Genomic DNA, 16,831 nt, shown 5'->3' on the forward strand with positions numbered 1-16,831 from the left:
AGGTGGTACTTAACGCACCAGGACGTACATTTACGTCCTGTGCATAACCGCGGGCATCGGAGCGATGCCCGTGTCATGCGCGGCTGATCCCGGCTGCTGATCGCAGCCAGGGACCCGCCGGCAATGGCCGACGCCCGCGATCTCGCGGGCGTCCGCCATTAACCCCTCAGGTGCCGGGATCAATACAGATCCCGGCATCTGCGGCAGTTCGCGATTTAAATGAACGATCGGATCGCCCGCAGCGCTGCTGCGGGGATCCGATCATTCAGAACGCCGGACGGAGGTCCCCTCTCCTTCCTCCGTCCGGCTCCCGGCGTCTCCTGCTCTGGTCTGTGATCGAGCAGACCAGAACAGAAGATAACCGATAACACTGATCTGTTCTATGTCCTATACATAGAACAGATCAGTATTAGCAATCATGGTATTGCTATGAATAGTCCCCTATGGGGACTATTGAAGTGTAAAAAAATGTAAAAGTAAAAGTAAAAAAAAAAGTGAAAAATCCCCTCCCCCAATAAAAAAGTAAAACGTCCGTTTTTTCCTATTTTACCCCCAAAAAGCGTAAAAAACATTTTTTATAGACATATTTGGTATCGCCGCGTGCGTAAATGTCCGAACTATTAAAATAAAATGTTAATGATCCCGTACGGTGAACGGCGTGAACGAAAAAAAAAAAGTCCAAAATTCCTACTTTTTTAATACATTTTATTAAAAAAAAAATTATAAAAAATTTATTAAAAGTTTTTTATATGCAAATGTGGTATCAAAAAAAAGTACAGATCATGGCGCAAAAAATGAGCCCCCATACCGCCGCTTATATGGAAAAATAAAAAAGTTAGAGGTCATCAAAATAAAGGGATTATAAACGTACTAATTTGGTTAAAAAGTTTGTGATTTTTTTTAAGCGCAACAATAATATAAAAGTATATAATAATGGGTATCATTTTAATTGTATTGACCCTCAGAATAAAGAACACATGTGATTTTTACCATAAATTGTACGGCGTGAAAATAAAACCTTCCAAAATTAGCAAAATTGCGTTTTTCGTTTTAATTTCCCCACAAAAATAGTGTTTTTTGGTTGCACCATACATTTTATGATATAATGAGTGATGTCATTACAAAGGACAACTGGTCGCCCAAAAAACAAGCCCTCATACTAGTCTGTGGATGAAAATATAAAAGAGTTATGATTTTTAGAAGGCGAGGAGGAAAAAATGAAAACGTAAAAATTAAATTGTCTGAGTCCTTAAGGCCAAAATGGGCTGAGTCCTTAAGGGGTTAAGGACATTACATCAAAGTTGGATCAGCCTGTAGTGTGGTTTTCCACTTTGATTTTGAGTGTGACTCCATATCCAGACCTCCATGGGTTGATAAATTTGATTTCCATTGATAATTTTTGTGTGATTTTGTTGTCAGCACATTCAACTATATAAAGACAAAAGAATTTCATACGATTAGTTCATTCATTCAGATCTAGGATGTGTTATCTTAGTTTTCACTTAATTTTTTTGAACAGTGTATTTTTTGAAAAAAATGATAAATTACACTTTCAAAAGTGTTAGTAATAAATTGAGGCAACTTGAATTCATCAGTTTATATTATAGATCATGTAGCTGCATGATATACAGCACTACTGTAAGGGTAATTAATAAATACTCTTGTATAGAAGGATTGTTATAGAAAAATATTTTTCTTTTTTTTTTTTTCCCCCTATGAAGCAATGGAAAATGTGATCCCAATCAGCAAGGCTTTGGCTTTGTTCTTTTGAAAGCACTGTTGGATAACATGACTTATCTTCCATCTGCTGCCACTGGAGGTATGTGCAGCACTTCATGTAGTAGGTCTTAGAGTTTAGTCTTACATGTATACACTCTACATTTATAGATTTTTCTTTATTACTTTAGGAGCTGTCTACTGGTACTTTGTCTTGTTAAATTATGTTAAGGATGAAGACCTGGCTGGTTGTAGCACGGCCTGTGCATCACTGCTTACAGCTGTGTCCAGGCAGCTGCAGGACCGGCTGACACCAATGGAGGCGCTACTTCAGACAAGGTAACAAACTTTGGTTTTGCTAACTGTAATGTGAAAGACTCTTAAACTTTTAAATTACACTTCCTACACTTGTACATCTTTTGTTGAATGGGGCTTTCTGTCTGGCTTTGTTTCTTGGCTAAGCAGGCCTCCCAATGCATCATGGGTAATACATTGTGCTAGACTTAAAGTGGTAACCACCAGGGACGCGATATTTACAAGTGAGGAGTCATGCGCGGCGGTTTATGATGCAATCATCATCGCATCAAATGACCACGCCATGTACATCCAATTGGAAGAGGGATGTTGATACTAATGACTGACGTCAGACGCCAATCTATTTAAGGTGGATTAGCACTCCTGCTGGCCATTAGCCACCAGTCCTTTCTGAAGAAGCTTGGGAACCAGCGAAACATTAAAGGAACTGGCTAACTGAACATTTTTAACTAGCAGCTTTCCAGTCTCACATCTAACAACCTTATCGATGCTAACTTGGAGGGGCCTACCCTAATAGTGCACCCAGTAGACCAGTAGCATGGTTGTCATGCAAGTTATGAGAGTTTGACTTGAGCTGTGGTTTTAAATCACAGTGTGGTCCTGACACCTAGTGGACAATTTGTAAACTGCACAGTTATCATTAACAAATGTAATTTCAAAGACGTTAATAAAAGTTAAAGGGGTACTCCGGTGAAAAACTTTTTTTTTCTTTTTAAATCAACTTGTTCCAGAAAGTTAAACAGATTTGTAAATTACTTTTATTAAAGAATCTTAATCCTCCTTGTACTTATTAGCTGCTGAATACTACAGTGGAGATTCTTTTCCGTTTGAAACACAGAACTGTCTGCTGACATCATGACCACAGTGCTCTCTGCTGACATCTCTGTCCATTTTAGGAACTGTCCAGAGTAAATGGTAATAATAGACTTAAAGGGGTACTCCACTGCCTCAGCATTTGTCACGCCATGCCTCCTCAATGCAAGTCTATGGAAGGGGGCGTGGCAGGGAAGTCATTTTCCGAAAGCTGAGGTAGAGTACCAGTTTAAGTCACGGGAGAGAGGAGCTTTCTGCCAGTGCAAGAACAAATACAGAAAATGAGGTGCTTGGACTGCCACACTGATCTGCAGTAGGGACATCAGTACAGGATACAAAATTCAAGTTTTAGGCTTAGTTTTATTAATTTACGTTTGGGCAACTACTGAATAACCATGGTTCCCTGAATACCATATTAAAATAGAAAAAGACATAACCCTCACCCTTTTCTGCTTTATTACTTGAAATAATAAACAAAACTACTTATAAAATATAAACTAAAAAACACAAACACATATATGCAGGTAATGAAAAAAGCCAGAAGTGCTCTGTTTACTTGTTAATCCATTTTGCCAAAATTGTACCAATGAAAACTACAGCTTATCCCACAAAGGTCCTCATGCAATTCAGTCAGTGGAAATAAACGTGTCATTTCATGTGAAGTTGTTTTTCCTACTTTTACATAATAAAGAAAAGTACATAAATTGTCTATTGTTGGTGGCATGCTGAACCTCAGAATAAGGTAAACTTCAGGTTAACTCATTTATACCACATGGTGACCTGCCATTTGAAGTAAGGAATAGCCAAAACTGGCTGTGACAGGTAAAACCCTAGTGTGTGTCTAAATATGTATGTAAAACAAAGAACTAAACAAAACCTTTACATGCAAGTTGCAGCAGTCGTGTGATAGTTTATGGACATGCACCATAAGTCATGTGATGTTTAAGACTTGTCCTATGAAAACTAAATTTCAATAAATTCCTCTTCTAGATATGGACTGTACAGTTCTCCCTTTGACCCAGTACTTTTCGATTTGGAAGTCAGTGGTTCCTCTTGCAAAAATATATACAATAGCAGCTCAGGCTTACAGTCAGATGAAATTGACCTTTCAGATGTTCTTTTGGGTAAGTAATGTAGTTGCTTTTGCATTTATGAAATTAAGCAATCTGAGGAAGCAGGATTTCCCTCTTAAAGGGAATGTGCCACCATTTTATTTTTTTTAATAGATAAAAATATATTTTCAAGATAAATAATTTCATTTATGTATATAGTTTTAGAAAAATGTAGTTTTAATGTTATTTATTAAGTGTGTACTGGGGGCTGCCATTACTGTAGCCTCTTTGTGGTGTGTCACTTCACAACACTTAAACAGTTGCTTTATGGCAGGTATAGGGTATAAGAAAGTTAAGACTGAGTGTCTCATAGAAAAGCATGGACTGCATACTGCACATGTGAAATGAAAGGGGAATCCAGAACCATTTTCTTGAAGTCCGTGAGGAGCAGTGACCTATCAAGAGACCTCTAGTCTGTTCTTTACCACTCTTCAGACCCCAACAAAATGGTGACAGTGGAATTGAAAAACTACAAAACCCCCTCCCCCTCTCCTTTTGCACATACAGGCGAGATCTAATTTGCAGCAGCTTAACAAGTTACTTGCTTTCACCAGATTCCTCATGTTAGCTCCCTCTGCTGGTCAACAGTGGGAGATATGACAAGTTATTACATTTTTCATATTTTGTGACAAGTAATTTTTTTTTATATTTCCCAAAATATTTAAAAAATGTGAAAAAATGATTAAACCTCTTAAAAAAAAAATCACATTTGGTGACATATTCTCTTTAAGGGTAGTGTCACACAGACCATATTTTGCTGCATATTTGCTGCTGTGTATTATCCTACCCCTTAAAGTAAATAGGTAGCAAATTCAGCTGTGAAAAATATGCAACAAAAGACGGCACGTGTGACCCTACCCTAAATGCTTAGTAGCTATAATCTGTGTTTTTAATGAACTTTCCATTACCCTGGACGCCTCTTAAAGGGGTACTCCGGTGAAAACCTTTTTTCTTCTAAATCAACTGGTGGCAGAAAGTTAAACATATTTGTAAATTACTTTATTAAAAAATCTTAATCCTTCCTGTACTTATTAGCTGCTGAATACTACAGAGAAAATTCTTTTCTTTTTGGAATGCTCTCTGATGACCTCATGAGCACAGTTTTCTCTGCTGACGTTATTATAATAATAACGCTTTATTTATTGTTGTCCTTATGGAATTTGAACCCAAGTCCCCAGCACTGCAAGACAGCAGTGCTAACCACTAAGCCACCATGCTGCCCTTAGCATACATCTGCTATGCATGGTTGCTAAAATGGACAGAGATGTCAGCAGAGAGCACTGTGCTCGTGATGTCATCAGTGTTCCAAAAAGAAAGGAATTTCCTCTGTAGCATTCAGCAGCTAATAAGTACTGGAAGGATTAAGATTCTTTTATAGAAGTAATTTACAAATCTGTTTAACTTTCCGGAGCCAGTTGATTTAAAAGAAAAAAGGTTTTCACCGGAGTACCTCTTTAATGTGTAATGCTCTGGGCAAATTCTTTTGGCAATCCTTGGGTGTTAACATTTGCCTGACTACACCGGCTGTTATATATGTAGATGTAGAGCACATTGTTCCAACCAGTGGATGCTGGTTTCTTCTTGTTAACTCGCTTCCTGTTTAAAAACTGGTGTAAGGCTGCATTCACACCTCGTTTTAACATTACGGGTGCCGGATCCAGCTGGGGGAGGGGCAAACCGGCGCTCCCGTACCCCAGCCGGACCAGCGCTGAAATCCATTTACTTTAATGAGCCGACTGGAGTGAAACGGTGACTCCGGTCGGCTCCTTTTTGACCCGTATCCGGTTTTGTGACCAGACCTAAAAACCGTAGTATACGGCACCTGTAACGTAAAAACGAGATGTGAATGCAGCCTTATAAAGTGTCTGGGATGACCATAAAACCAGTTTGCTCTGCTTATGAATATGAATGATCTAGTCACTTGATTGACTGATGTGCATCACTCATATTGTTTTAGAACCATAACATATGGGAGATCTAATGTAAAGCTCTACCATAACCATAAGAAAAATGTCTCAAATCTCCCACCGGATCAGGGAAACCTAGTGTGTTTGCAGCCGGAAAAGACCTTTCCCCATCAGCCAGTCACTTGCATGACACGTGACAACGCTGCGGCTAGTGATTGGATGAAAAGGGAAAGGTCCTTCTGCTTGTACATGAAATAGAGGAGACACCGGACCGCACGGAGGGGAACGGCATCTGCAGGGACCGGGAGTAGGTGAGCATAAGGTTTTCTTATGTTTCTCCCTGCGCCTCTTACTTAGCACAGTGTTTCTTTACCAGGGTGCCTCCAGCTGTTGCGAAACTACAACTCCCAGCATGCCCGGACAGCCAAAGGCTGTCCGGGCATGCTGGGAGTTGTAGTTTTGCAACAGCTTGAGGTACCCTCATTGGGAAACACTGACTTTTTAGTATTGACTTTTTGTGAATTTGTTTTTACCTGCTCTGGCCGGTCCCCGCCTGCAGCAACACATGGGAGCCGGCCCAAGCAGATAATTGCAAGTTTTCCCAGGGGGCCGTATCGCAATTCGCAAAAATCGCAATTCGACTGCTTTTGCCATGTAATCGTGAAGCCCTAGTAAAGACCCGTCCACACTGCTGAATTTCCACCTGCAAAATTCTATTGTAATCTACTGGGATTCTGCTGCAGTGTTCACACAACAACATTTCTGTGAAACTCAAGCAATATTGGAAGGGAAGTTAAAATCAAGATGGAAAGACGACACATATATGGCTCTAAGATAAACATAAACAAGAGCCTCTACATCAGTCGTCCCAGCTCCCAGCTGGGAGTTGTAGTTTTGCAACATCTGGAGGTCCGCAAGTTGGAGACCACTGCTCTACATTATTCTATAATGGCCTATGCTGCCCTATATAAGCACAGAAAACTGCAGGAGTGCTTTAATGTGGCTAAAAATTTGAATATGAATATGTTTACCTAGGGAGGTAATGATTCCTCCCTAGTTTGTTTTAGAAGGGTGGATTACACCCTTACTCCTTCCAGCTATAAATCTTGGAACATACCAATTATGATGACAAATTTGGGGAACTGGACATGACCTTAGTGAGTGTAATTGTTTTACAGAGAGTATTGTTTTATTACAATGAGCATTCTGTGAATGTGCAACCATGAGCCATTAGCGCTTTTTCTTCCTGCTCCCATCTGTTGATCCGTAGTGTTCTCCCTGGGTTTCTTTAGAGTACATACCTATGCTGTATCCTATTAAAATAATACACCCATGTGTAATTATATGGACCAAGCCTTAGTGCCCTTACAGTATAATGAACTATATTACATTGCAAACATTGCGCCACTTCGAAATTTAAAAAAAGATTGACTGTTTTCCATCTGTATTTACAACAGAAAAGAGATTTTTTTTTCTAGATTTCACTATACAATAACGACTAACTACTGATGTTCTGGCTGCGAATCAATGAGTTTACCCATTTTCCTCACAGGCAGTGGGAAAGTGAACAGCAGTACAGCTGCAGAGGGCAGTTTCACGTCTCTGACTGGGCTGTTAGAAGTTGAACCTTTGCACTTTACTTGCGTTTCCACAAGTGACGGAACCAGAATTGAGAGGGATGATGCGAGTACATTTACCGGTAAATATGATTTCATTTCAACCCCCCCCCCCCCCCTCCTTATTTTTTTTTTAAAATGTTTAATAATTGAAGGTATCCTAAAACCTAAAGATGTTGCTCCACTATTAGAGTAAGAACAAAAGAATATTGTACCATAGTTTCCATGGTCTTGACTACAAACATGGGGCGGGGGACATTTATCATAGTCTTCAGAACCTTTTTTTCCCCTTATATTTAGTGCATGTAATTTGGTGCACCTAAGCCCTCCAGATTTTACAAGTACAAATGTCACACAAAAAGTCGCAAAAAGGGCTGGTTTAAGTTTCCTTCAAAATTGACGAGCATGTGTTTTTTATTTTTATTTTATAGAGTGTGGAATTACCGGTACCCGACAAAATTCCCCTCTTATTCCCTTTCTCCATTATTTCTCCCACTCTGATTCGTAGTCCCTTAACAAGGCTTCCAATCTCCTTCCTGGTCCCCAGCATGACTCCCCTCCTCTTCCTGGTCCCCAGCATGACTCCCCTCTTCTTCCTGATCCCCAGCATGACTCCCCTCTCCTTCCTGATCCCCAGCATGACTCCCCTCTTCTTCCTGATCCCCAGCATGACTCCCCTCTTCTTCCTGATCCCCAGCATGACTCCCCTCTCCTTCCTGATCCCCAGCATGACTCCCCTCTCCTTCCTGATCCTCAGCATGACTCCCCTCTCCTTCCTGATCCTCAGCATGACTCCCCTCTCCTTCCTGATCCCCAGCATGACTCCCCTCTCCTTCCTGATCCCCAGCATGACTCCCCTCTCCTTCCTGATTCCCAGCATGACTCCCCTCTCCTTCCTGATCCCCAGCATGGCTCCTCTCTCATTCCTGGGTCCCCAGCATAGCTCCCCTCTCATTCCTGGGTCCCCAGCATGGCTCCCCTCTCATTCCTGGGTCCCCAGCATAGCTCCCCTCTCATTCCTGGGTCCCCAGCATGACTCCCCTCTCCTTCCTGATCCCCAGCATGGCTCCCCTCTCTTTCCTGGGTCCCCAGCATGGCTCCCCTCTCTTTCCTGGGTCCCCAGCATGGCTCCCCTCTCATTCCTGGGTCCCCAGCATGGCTCCCCTCTCATTCCTGGGTCCCCAGCATGACTCCCCTCTCCTTCCTGATCCCCAGCATGGCTCCCCTCTCATTCCTGGGTCCCCAGCATGGCTCCCCTCTCATTCCTGGGTCCCCAGCATGGCTCCCCTCTCATTCCTGGGTCCCCAGCATGGCTCCCCTCTCATTCCTGGGTCCCCAGCATGGCTCCCCTCTCATTCCTGGGTCCCCAGCATGGCTCCCCTCTCATTCCTGGGTCCCCAGCATGGCTCCCCTCTCATTCCTGGGTCCCCAGCATGGCTCCCCTCTCATTCCTGGGTCCCCAGCATGGCTCCCCTCTCATTCCTGGGTCCCCAGCATGGCTCCCCTCTCATTCCTGGGTCCCCAGCATGGCTCCCCTCTCATTCCTGGGTCCCCAGCATGGCTCCCCTCTCATTCCTGGGTCCCCAGCATGGCTCCCCTCTTATTCTCCAATTCTTGATTCAAAATATGGCCCTTTTCATTCCTGACTTTAACATTTGGGACCCCCAAATCCCCCCCTTTAATCTCTAGAACAGGGCCCAGCCTCTCCCCGCGGCAGTGAACAGTGTATCATGACATTCTTCATGCATTATCCAGAATTTGTGGGGCATCGCAGATACATATATCAATAAGTTTTTGAAGGCTGCAATACCCTTTTAGGGTCTACACACATACAGTATCCTGCACATATTTGATGCACAGCATTTAAAGCTGTATTAAGTCATTTAGTTTACATTGAAATCTGCAGCATAAAATCAGTAGCTTCAAATCCTGCGCATCAAATATGTGCAGGATACTGTATGTGTGAATAGACCCTTAAGGTTTGTATAAATGAGTACATTTATTTACACTGTTGTTCTCTTTTGCCCTATGTCAGTGAGTACGTTTGGTGTGACCCCAGCAGTGGGTGGCTTGTCTGCTGGCACAGTGGGAGAAGCCTCAACCGCTCTGAGCTCTGCAGCTCAGGTTGCTCTACAGTCGCTCTCTCACGCTATGGCCTCAGCCGAACAGCAGCTCCAGGTACTGCAAGAGAAACAGCAGCAGCTTCTGAAGCTTCAGCAACAGGTGGGAGGACGTTTCCCCACATTCATTTTGAACATCACATGCTGACAACCTTGTTCAAAATGCCATAAAATGGTCATGTCTTTATGTGAAATGTTCTCTATAGGTTATCATTTCACAAAACTACCAAAAGAGTGCTTAAAATCAAGCTCTTAAACAGTGTGAACTTGGTGAGCATGGTGTGTGGGGTTCCTTCATCTCATCTGCTCACTAGATTTACTAGAGGTCTATGAAATCCTCTTCTGTGTACTGTGTGCTCAGAAAAGGAAAGACTCTGATCTGGACATCATTGTCATACATTGTTAAAATCTCTGCACCTTATAGAACATTGAAATGTCCATATACTGTAGCATATTTTAAGGCTCTGAATAGGTTTCAGTATTTTGGCTAGTTCTGTATCAGGTCATTAATATGGTGCGGCAGGGGTGTGACTCCCAGTACTCCCTTCTGATGAGCTGTTTAAAGGGGTTGTTCAGAATAAAAAAAAACGCTCCTGCTTTTTAGCCAAAACAGCACCACTCTTGTCTACAGGTTGTGTGTAGTACTACAGCTCAGTTCCGTTCACTTTAGTGGTACAAGCTGAATACCAGACACAACCTGTGGACAGGAGTGGTACAGTTTTTTTAAATCCTGGACAACTCCTTTAAATAGAGCTGCAGTGTCCGGGTGAGTGTTGCCGTTTTGAAAGTGCTTGTTCTTGCAGTTGCCACAAGGTACTGCAGCTGTGTCTGAACAAAACCTTTTTATTTTCCTGCTCCACCACTCCCAGCTGTACTCCAACTACAAGTATGAGTAGAGGTAAACATTGTGCTGACTGCTGCATTCACTTGTATGCTGCTGCTCCTTCAAACAGCTGATCAACAGTGGTGCTGGTAATCAGACCCCTGCCAATTTAATATTAATGACAGGCCTATACTGAGAATAAACTTTTTTTAAATTTTTTTTAAAGACTGGATAAGCCCTTTAAGCAAGCCACTTCTTTGCCCGACAGATGTCTCCCTTGACTCCTCCATGATCTCATGCCTTGAAACACCCAAACATTCAACTTCCCAACACCAGACAGCGCTCTTCTCCTGAATGAGCAAACATTTTTGGAATGATGTAATCCAACATGCCTGAATCTTGTCATGGAATGATGAGACTGCCCCCATACACATGATGTAGTCAGCAGATATAAGATATATCTATTGTTTGTAGCCATCTTTACATCCCTTTAAGGTTGAAATCCCAATGAATCTGCCACACTTGTGGGTTTCCTGATAGCAACACCTACACTAGTAATATCTCATTATGGTAATAGATGACAACACAGAAGATGCCGTTACCCAGCATTTGCAGGCAGTGGAAAAAAAAGGGGCATATTATGTTCTATAACACTAAGGTTAGCTTCACCCTCCGTCTTTGGTTTTAGTCACTGGTACTCATTGGCATGCCGCCAATAACGGAATGCCAACGTAAGGCTGACCGGCTGGAGTGACTCTGGTTGGGTCATTGAAATAGTATACATTGGCATCCCATTCTTGGCGGGGTGCCAATTGATACCAGTGACTGAAACCATAAGCGCAGTGTGTTCCTAGCCATAGGTGCATATTGTGGTGGATTAACTTAAGTGGTAATTTCTTAATTAACTCTTTAAATATTTTACTCCCCTCCACCCTGCAATTCTCCAATGTGTGTATAACTGTGATGTTCCAGTTATACAGTATATTGAAAATGATGTAATCTAGCTCTTTCTTGTCTTTTTATTCAATTATGTGCAAACTAACCTCACCCATGGTTACCATCAGCTTTAGAGGCATCTGGATGTACATACCAAATGCTTTAAGGCATAATTTGCTGCAATATTTTATTGCAACTAATAGTATTCTGTTGGCTAGAGATAGTTTTGACTTTTTAAATTTATTAAAGGGGTTGACAGAGAATAAAAATCACATTGACATTAAACCAAGCTATTTAACTGTCATAGAATCATATAACAAGATGGGAAACAGTACCGGAAGTCTTGTAGTTCACAAATGGGATGACCATTTTCATTATGTGCAGCGGCCATTTTGAGCCCAAAACACATTTTCATGTGACTCAGGCATTCATCCTGAACTCCCAAGCCTGTTCTCAGCCCAGGCCACCTCTTCAATAGTCATTAAACATGGGTTTTACTCCCATTTAGTCTGTATAGCCTATGAACCATCCGTCAGGACGCATGCTTACTAAAGGTCTAGTAAGTGTTTTCATACAGGGGGTGTGCAATAGATAGAAGGGGAGGGTCACACAGCAAGAGAGACCACACTAGGGATTCTGGGGATTGCAGGCTGAGCGGAAGCACGAAGTAAAGCATTCTTTAGGAGAGAAAACAAGGTGCATCAGAATGTGTCCACATAAAAGCAGGATGGAGGACATTATAACTCCTTTCATTTATTTTTCAAGACTATGCTCAAATCATAGCTGCGCACATGCTAAACACATTCATAGCACTCCATGAGCTTATCGGAAGTCAAATGAGTGTCTTTTTTGTCTCTACTTGGCCAGTATACATTGGAAAGTATATGGAATAGTGTAGTAGACTGCACAGAATCGCATGTTTTGTGACTATTGTTCTTTTGGCTGACTTGATTGCTTTTAGTTTCAATATAGACTGTAAAACCTTTGTACCAATCAGAAATTCGTTATGTTGCTCACTAGAGGTCAGCAATGTTTCTATCCATAAATATAGATGAGTGTTACAACCTAAATTGAACTCCCTCCACCCTAAATAAGTAATTTAAAGGAAACCTGTTGCATTGAAAATGCAGTCCAATCTGCAGGCAACATGTTATAGTGCAGGAGTTGCTAAACGGACTTATATATAGTTTGGTGAGAAAAGTTCAGGGATAACTTACCATTAATTCATGTAAATCTCTGCTCATTCTGGTGCAGTGATTGAGGGCTCTCTTTACCTTCACCCTTTATACATCGATAGCTGTCAGTCACTTACTTGGCCCAGAATTATTGTCACAAACTATATATCACTCAGCTTTTTCTGCTCTTTACCATGATGCCTGCATGGACTGTATTGTCAGCATGACAGGTCCCATTAAAGATCTCACTTGCTGATGATAAACATACATTTAGTTATTCCTTGTATTGTTTAGTTGTGTTTGCTGAAGTTAATGATTTACTCTTTCCAGAAGGCAAAACTGGAAGCTAAATTACACCAGACCACAGCAGCCGCTGCCGCAGCTGCCTCTGCAGTGGGCCCAGTTCACAACTCTGTGCCTTCCAACCCTGTGGCTGCGCCAGGGTTCTTTATCCATCCATCCGATGTCATCCCTCCCACCCCAAAAACGACTCCGCTCTTCATGACCCCACCGCTCACGCCACCCAACGAGGCTGTATCAGCTGCCATCAATGCAGAGCTTGCCCAGCTGTTCCCTGGCACAGTCATTGAGTCGCCTCCTGCCATTCTTGCTGGACATGGCAAAAACACTAACAAATCTAGAGGGGTAAATAATTTTTCTCAGACATTGTGGTTTTCATTTTACTTGGTTTACAAAATTCAACTAGCATTTATGTTTGTAGCTAGTCTTGACTGCCTTATCTATATTCCTCTATTAGTTTGTGTGACCTACCAGGAACTTAATTTTTGTATCCTGTTCTGTTTCAGACTCACATGGGCTCGGGTCTAGCCCTGGCTATCTCTCACGCTTCTCATTTCCTTCAGCCTCCTCCTCATCAGTCCATTATTATTGAGAGAATGCACTCTGGTAAGAGCAGTTGTAATATTGATGACTGGTTTTACTTAATGCTTATTGTTTTTTAATCCAGTTTGTTTCTCTGTCCTCAGGTGCTAGAAGATTTGTGACTTTAGATTTTGGCAGACCTGTACTCCTTACAGATATTCTTATCCCCACCTGTGGTGATCTGGCCTCTCTGTCAATTGACATTTGGAGCTTAGGTGAAGAAGTTGATGGTAGAAGATTAGTTGTTGCAACTGACATCAGCACCCATTCACTCATTTTACATGACCTGTTACCTCCACCGGTCTGCAGGTTTATGAAGGTAAAGAACATTCATTTTTGCAGACATTTTTGAAAATGTAATTTCTTGGTCACTCTTCATTGGGGGACACCTTACTGATGGGTACATGCTCTTGCCACTAGGAGGCACTGACACTGGGAAAAAGTCAGTTCCTCCCTGGCAGGATATACCCGCCCACTGGAAATGAGGTAATCAGTTTTAGCTACTGTCAGTAGGAGGCAAGACACATGTCTGGGAGCCCCTCAGACCTGGTCTTTTTTTTATTTATTTTTTTATTATTCTCTAGTAAGGGCTGTCTAGTTAAGTTTTTTTTTTTTTTTCCCCTCCTTTTTGTTCCCCCATATGTGATGAAGAGGCACAGACATAGAGTATGTACTGTTAATCCCTTCTCTCCAACGGCCAGTGCCTGTAGGTTGTACCCTGGATCCGGGTTCCCCACTGCCCCTGCTCGCCCTGCTATCTTAGCCTGGTATGATGCATTGTGGCCATAAGCTGGCTGAAGAAGCGTGAGGTGAGTATAGAAGATGGCATCTGCAGGGGAGTATGTACCTCTCCTCCCCTCTCCTCTTTAAAAAGGGACTCTGTCCTTTATTGCAGGTTGAGATGAGCGAAGTTACAGTAATTTGATTCGTCACGAACTTCTCAGCTCGGCAGTTGCTGACTTTAGCCTGCATAAATTAGTTCAGCTTTCAGGTGACAGCCCTTACTAGAAAATAAGGTGGATACAGTCCTAGGACAGAGTTTCCTAGGACTGTATCCACCTTTTCTAGCCCACCTGAGCACCTGAAAGCTTAATTAATTTATGCAGGCTAAAGTCAGCAACTGCCGAGCCGAGAAGTTCGGGACGAATCGAATTACTGTAACTTCGCTCATCTCTAATTGCAGGGCTCGCTCAGGGTTTCATGGGAGGGCTGTGTGTCTGCATACTATGTCCTGTGGAGGACAGCTGCCGGCCTTTTTGCAGCGGCTCCCTCCACAGGTGTTCTTTTCTGGCTCACCTCTGAACAGCCTTGCTGTTCAACCTTTCCGCTCAACAAGGAAGTTGGTCTCCCGGAGTGTTTCTCGGCCATTGAGTTTCCTTCCCCTACAGGTGTAAGTCTTCCAGGAGACGCAGGAACCTCCAAATTCCCATGTCGGCCACTCTGGTGTTCTGGGATGCTCCTTTTTTAGGGTCTTCAGCTCCTTCTTTGCCATTTATCCTTTCATGTATGTTCTCCAGGTGACTCAGGAACCTCCAGTTCCTATGTCTTTCGCTCCGGCGTTCCAGGATGCCCCTTTTTTAGGGAGTTCCGTTCCTTTTTTGGCTGTTCTTGCTTTCCATCTCCACCTTTGGGGTCCATGTACTCCTGGGATGGGGTTGGCGTTCGGGTCATCCATATTACACCAGTCAAGCTAATTTCGCCTTCTGGGTGCTCGAGGCGGGCCTCTGGGACAGAGGTTTTGGGTCTCCAGATGTTGGGTCATCGCTCTTATGCACCAGACCTCTCTAAAGCTGGTTTCCATCTTTCTTTTTTCCAGTGGTTTTCTGGTCTCCACCACCTGTGCTCGCCTTCTGCTCTCCCTGGCGTTTTTGCGCCATGTTCTCTAGAATTGGTCAGCTTTGGATGTAGTTCTCTTGTTGTGCCCTTTTCCATTTTTGTTTCCCAGCCGGGCTAGCCCTGTCTGGTTCTGTGTTTCTTGGGGTTGATTTCCTACCTCCTCCCAGGATGGTTCTGGCCCAGCTTGCTTCCTAGTCGACCTTTTTCTTGTCTCTCTGTATGGACCATAGCTTTAGTCTCTGCAAAAGACTGTCCCTTCCATTGGCGTCCTAGTCCATCTCCATGGATGGGGGATCTTCCTGGAGCTCATTTTCTGGGCCTTGGTTGTCTCTGGCCTGGGGTCTTGTCCTCTCCCCTTACGGACAAGTGGATTCGGTCTCTGACTTTTCCCCTTTCTCCAGTGGTTGTTATTCCCACCCTAGGGGACTGCTTTGGTACGTCCCATCAGTAAGGTGTCCCCCATTGAAGAGCGACCGAGAAAAGGAGATTTTTTTTTTTGTACTCGCGTAAAATCTCTTTCTCGTAGCCTTCATTGGGGAACACCGCGTCCACCCATATCTTCCTTTTTTGTTTGGATGATCTTTTCTGGTTCTTTTTCCATGATTGTTTTCCGGGGTCCTTCGGACTTATGTCTTTGTTGGCTTCTCCTACTGCTTTGTGACAAAACTGATTACCTCACTTCCAGTGGGCGGGTATATCCTGTCAGGGAGGAGCTGACTTTTTTTTCTTAGTGTCAGTGCCTCCTAGTGGCAATAGCATATACCCATCAGTATGGTGTCCCCCAATGAAGGCTACGAGAGAGATATTTTACAGTGAGTAAAAAATAAAAAAAATATCCTTTTTGTAGTCTAAAGAGAAAAAGTGAGAAAGGGTTACTTAGGCTCTGTCCACATAGTGTTTTCCATTTTATGTTAGGCACATAACCATACAGTGGAAACTGATGCCCATAGTCCTAACCAAGCACAAACTGAGTGTCCTTTTAGATGTACAGATGGCTATTCAACATGATTGCCTAACTTTTAGTCATTGGGCCAATTGTTATGTGGGTAGACCTGCATGAGCAATCACTGAATCGTTGAATGTGCGTCCCTTTGCTAACATTGTCGGTCATATGTCCCCAGATTACACTGGGGAAATGTGGCTCTAAAAATCATGTTCAGTCACACAAGATCCCAGTAATCATCCAGCAAACAAGGGTTGACCCGTTTATTTGCTGATTGCGTAGTCTTTTACACAGGGAAATAATCATCCCATGTAAAAGGCCCTTTAGACCGTTCAGATTGGGGATTAAATTCCCAGTAGCCTATTACAAAGAGCTAATGAAAATGGAGCCCAATAAGTGTTATTAACTTACCTCAACACTTTTCTAAATGAACTCTATTCATTCTATTCTCTTTTGGTACATGAAAATGCTATGCATTAGGGTTTCCCTGGACTGCAATGTTATAGGTGTCCTGTATATTGCACCAAGAAGGGTTGGGGACCTGCACAGACTTGAGTGCTGCTGCAGTGTATAGGTCAGTGGGTGCCATAAGAATGAAATTAACATTTAAGAAAATTATAATTATTCATTAAGTCAT

At 42.7% G+C, this 16,831-nt stretch overlaps 1 protein-coding gene across 7 annotated transcripts in view; it reads left to right on the forward strand.

The window, feature by feature from the left end:
- Positions 1-16,831, forward strand: part of BIRC6 (baculoviral IAP repeat containing 6) — a 338,837-nt gene that overhangs the window by 87,514 nt on the left and 234,492 nt on the right. For 6 of the 7 annotated variants that reach the window (XM_056567403.1, XM_056567397.1, XM_056567396.1 and 3 more), the window contains exons 20-27: positions 1,722-1,819; positions 1,908-2,055; positions 3,835-3,968; positions 7,416-7,562; positions 9,515-9,702; positions 12,864-13,178; positions 13,340-13,439; positions 13,520-13,734. In XM_056567403.1, the coding sequence (XP_056423378.1) occupies positions 1,722-1,819; positions 1,908-2,055; positions 3,835-3,968; positions 7,416-7,562; positions 9,515-9,702; positions 12,864-13,178; positions 13,340-13,439; positions 13,520-13,734 (1,345 nt within the window). The remainder of the gene's footprint in view (positions 1-1,721; positions 1,820-1,907; positions 2,056-3,834; positions 3,969-7,415; positions 7,563-9,514; positions 9,703-12,863; positions 13,179-13,339; positions 13,440-13,519; positions 13,735-16,831) is intronic. The other variant, XM_056567400.1, reaches the window with a different exon arrangement.

The sequence above is a fragment of the Hyla sarda genome, chromosome 3 (genome assembly GCF_029499605.1).
Source record: "Hyla sarda isolate aHylSar1 chromosome 3, aHylSar1.hap1, whole genome shotgun sequence".
Taxonomy (NCBI): domain Eukaryota; kingdom Metazoa; phylum Chordata; class Amphibia; order Anura; family Hylidae; genus Hyla; species Hyla sarda.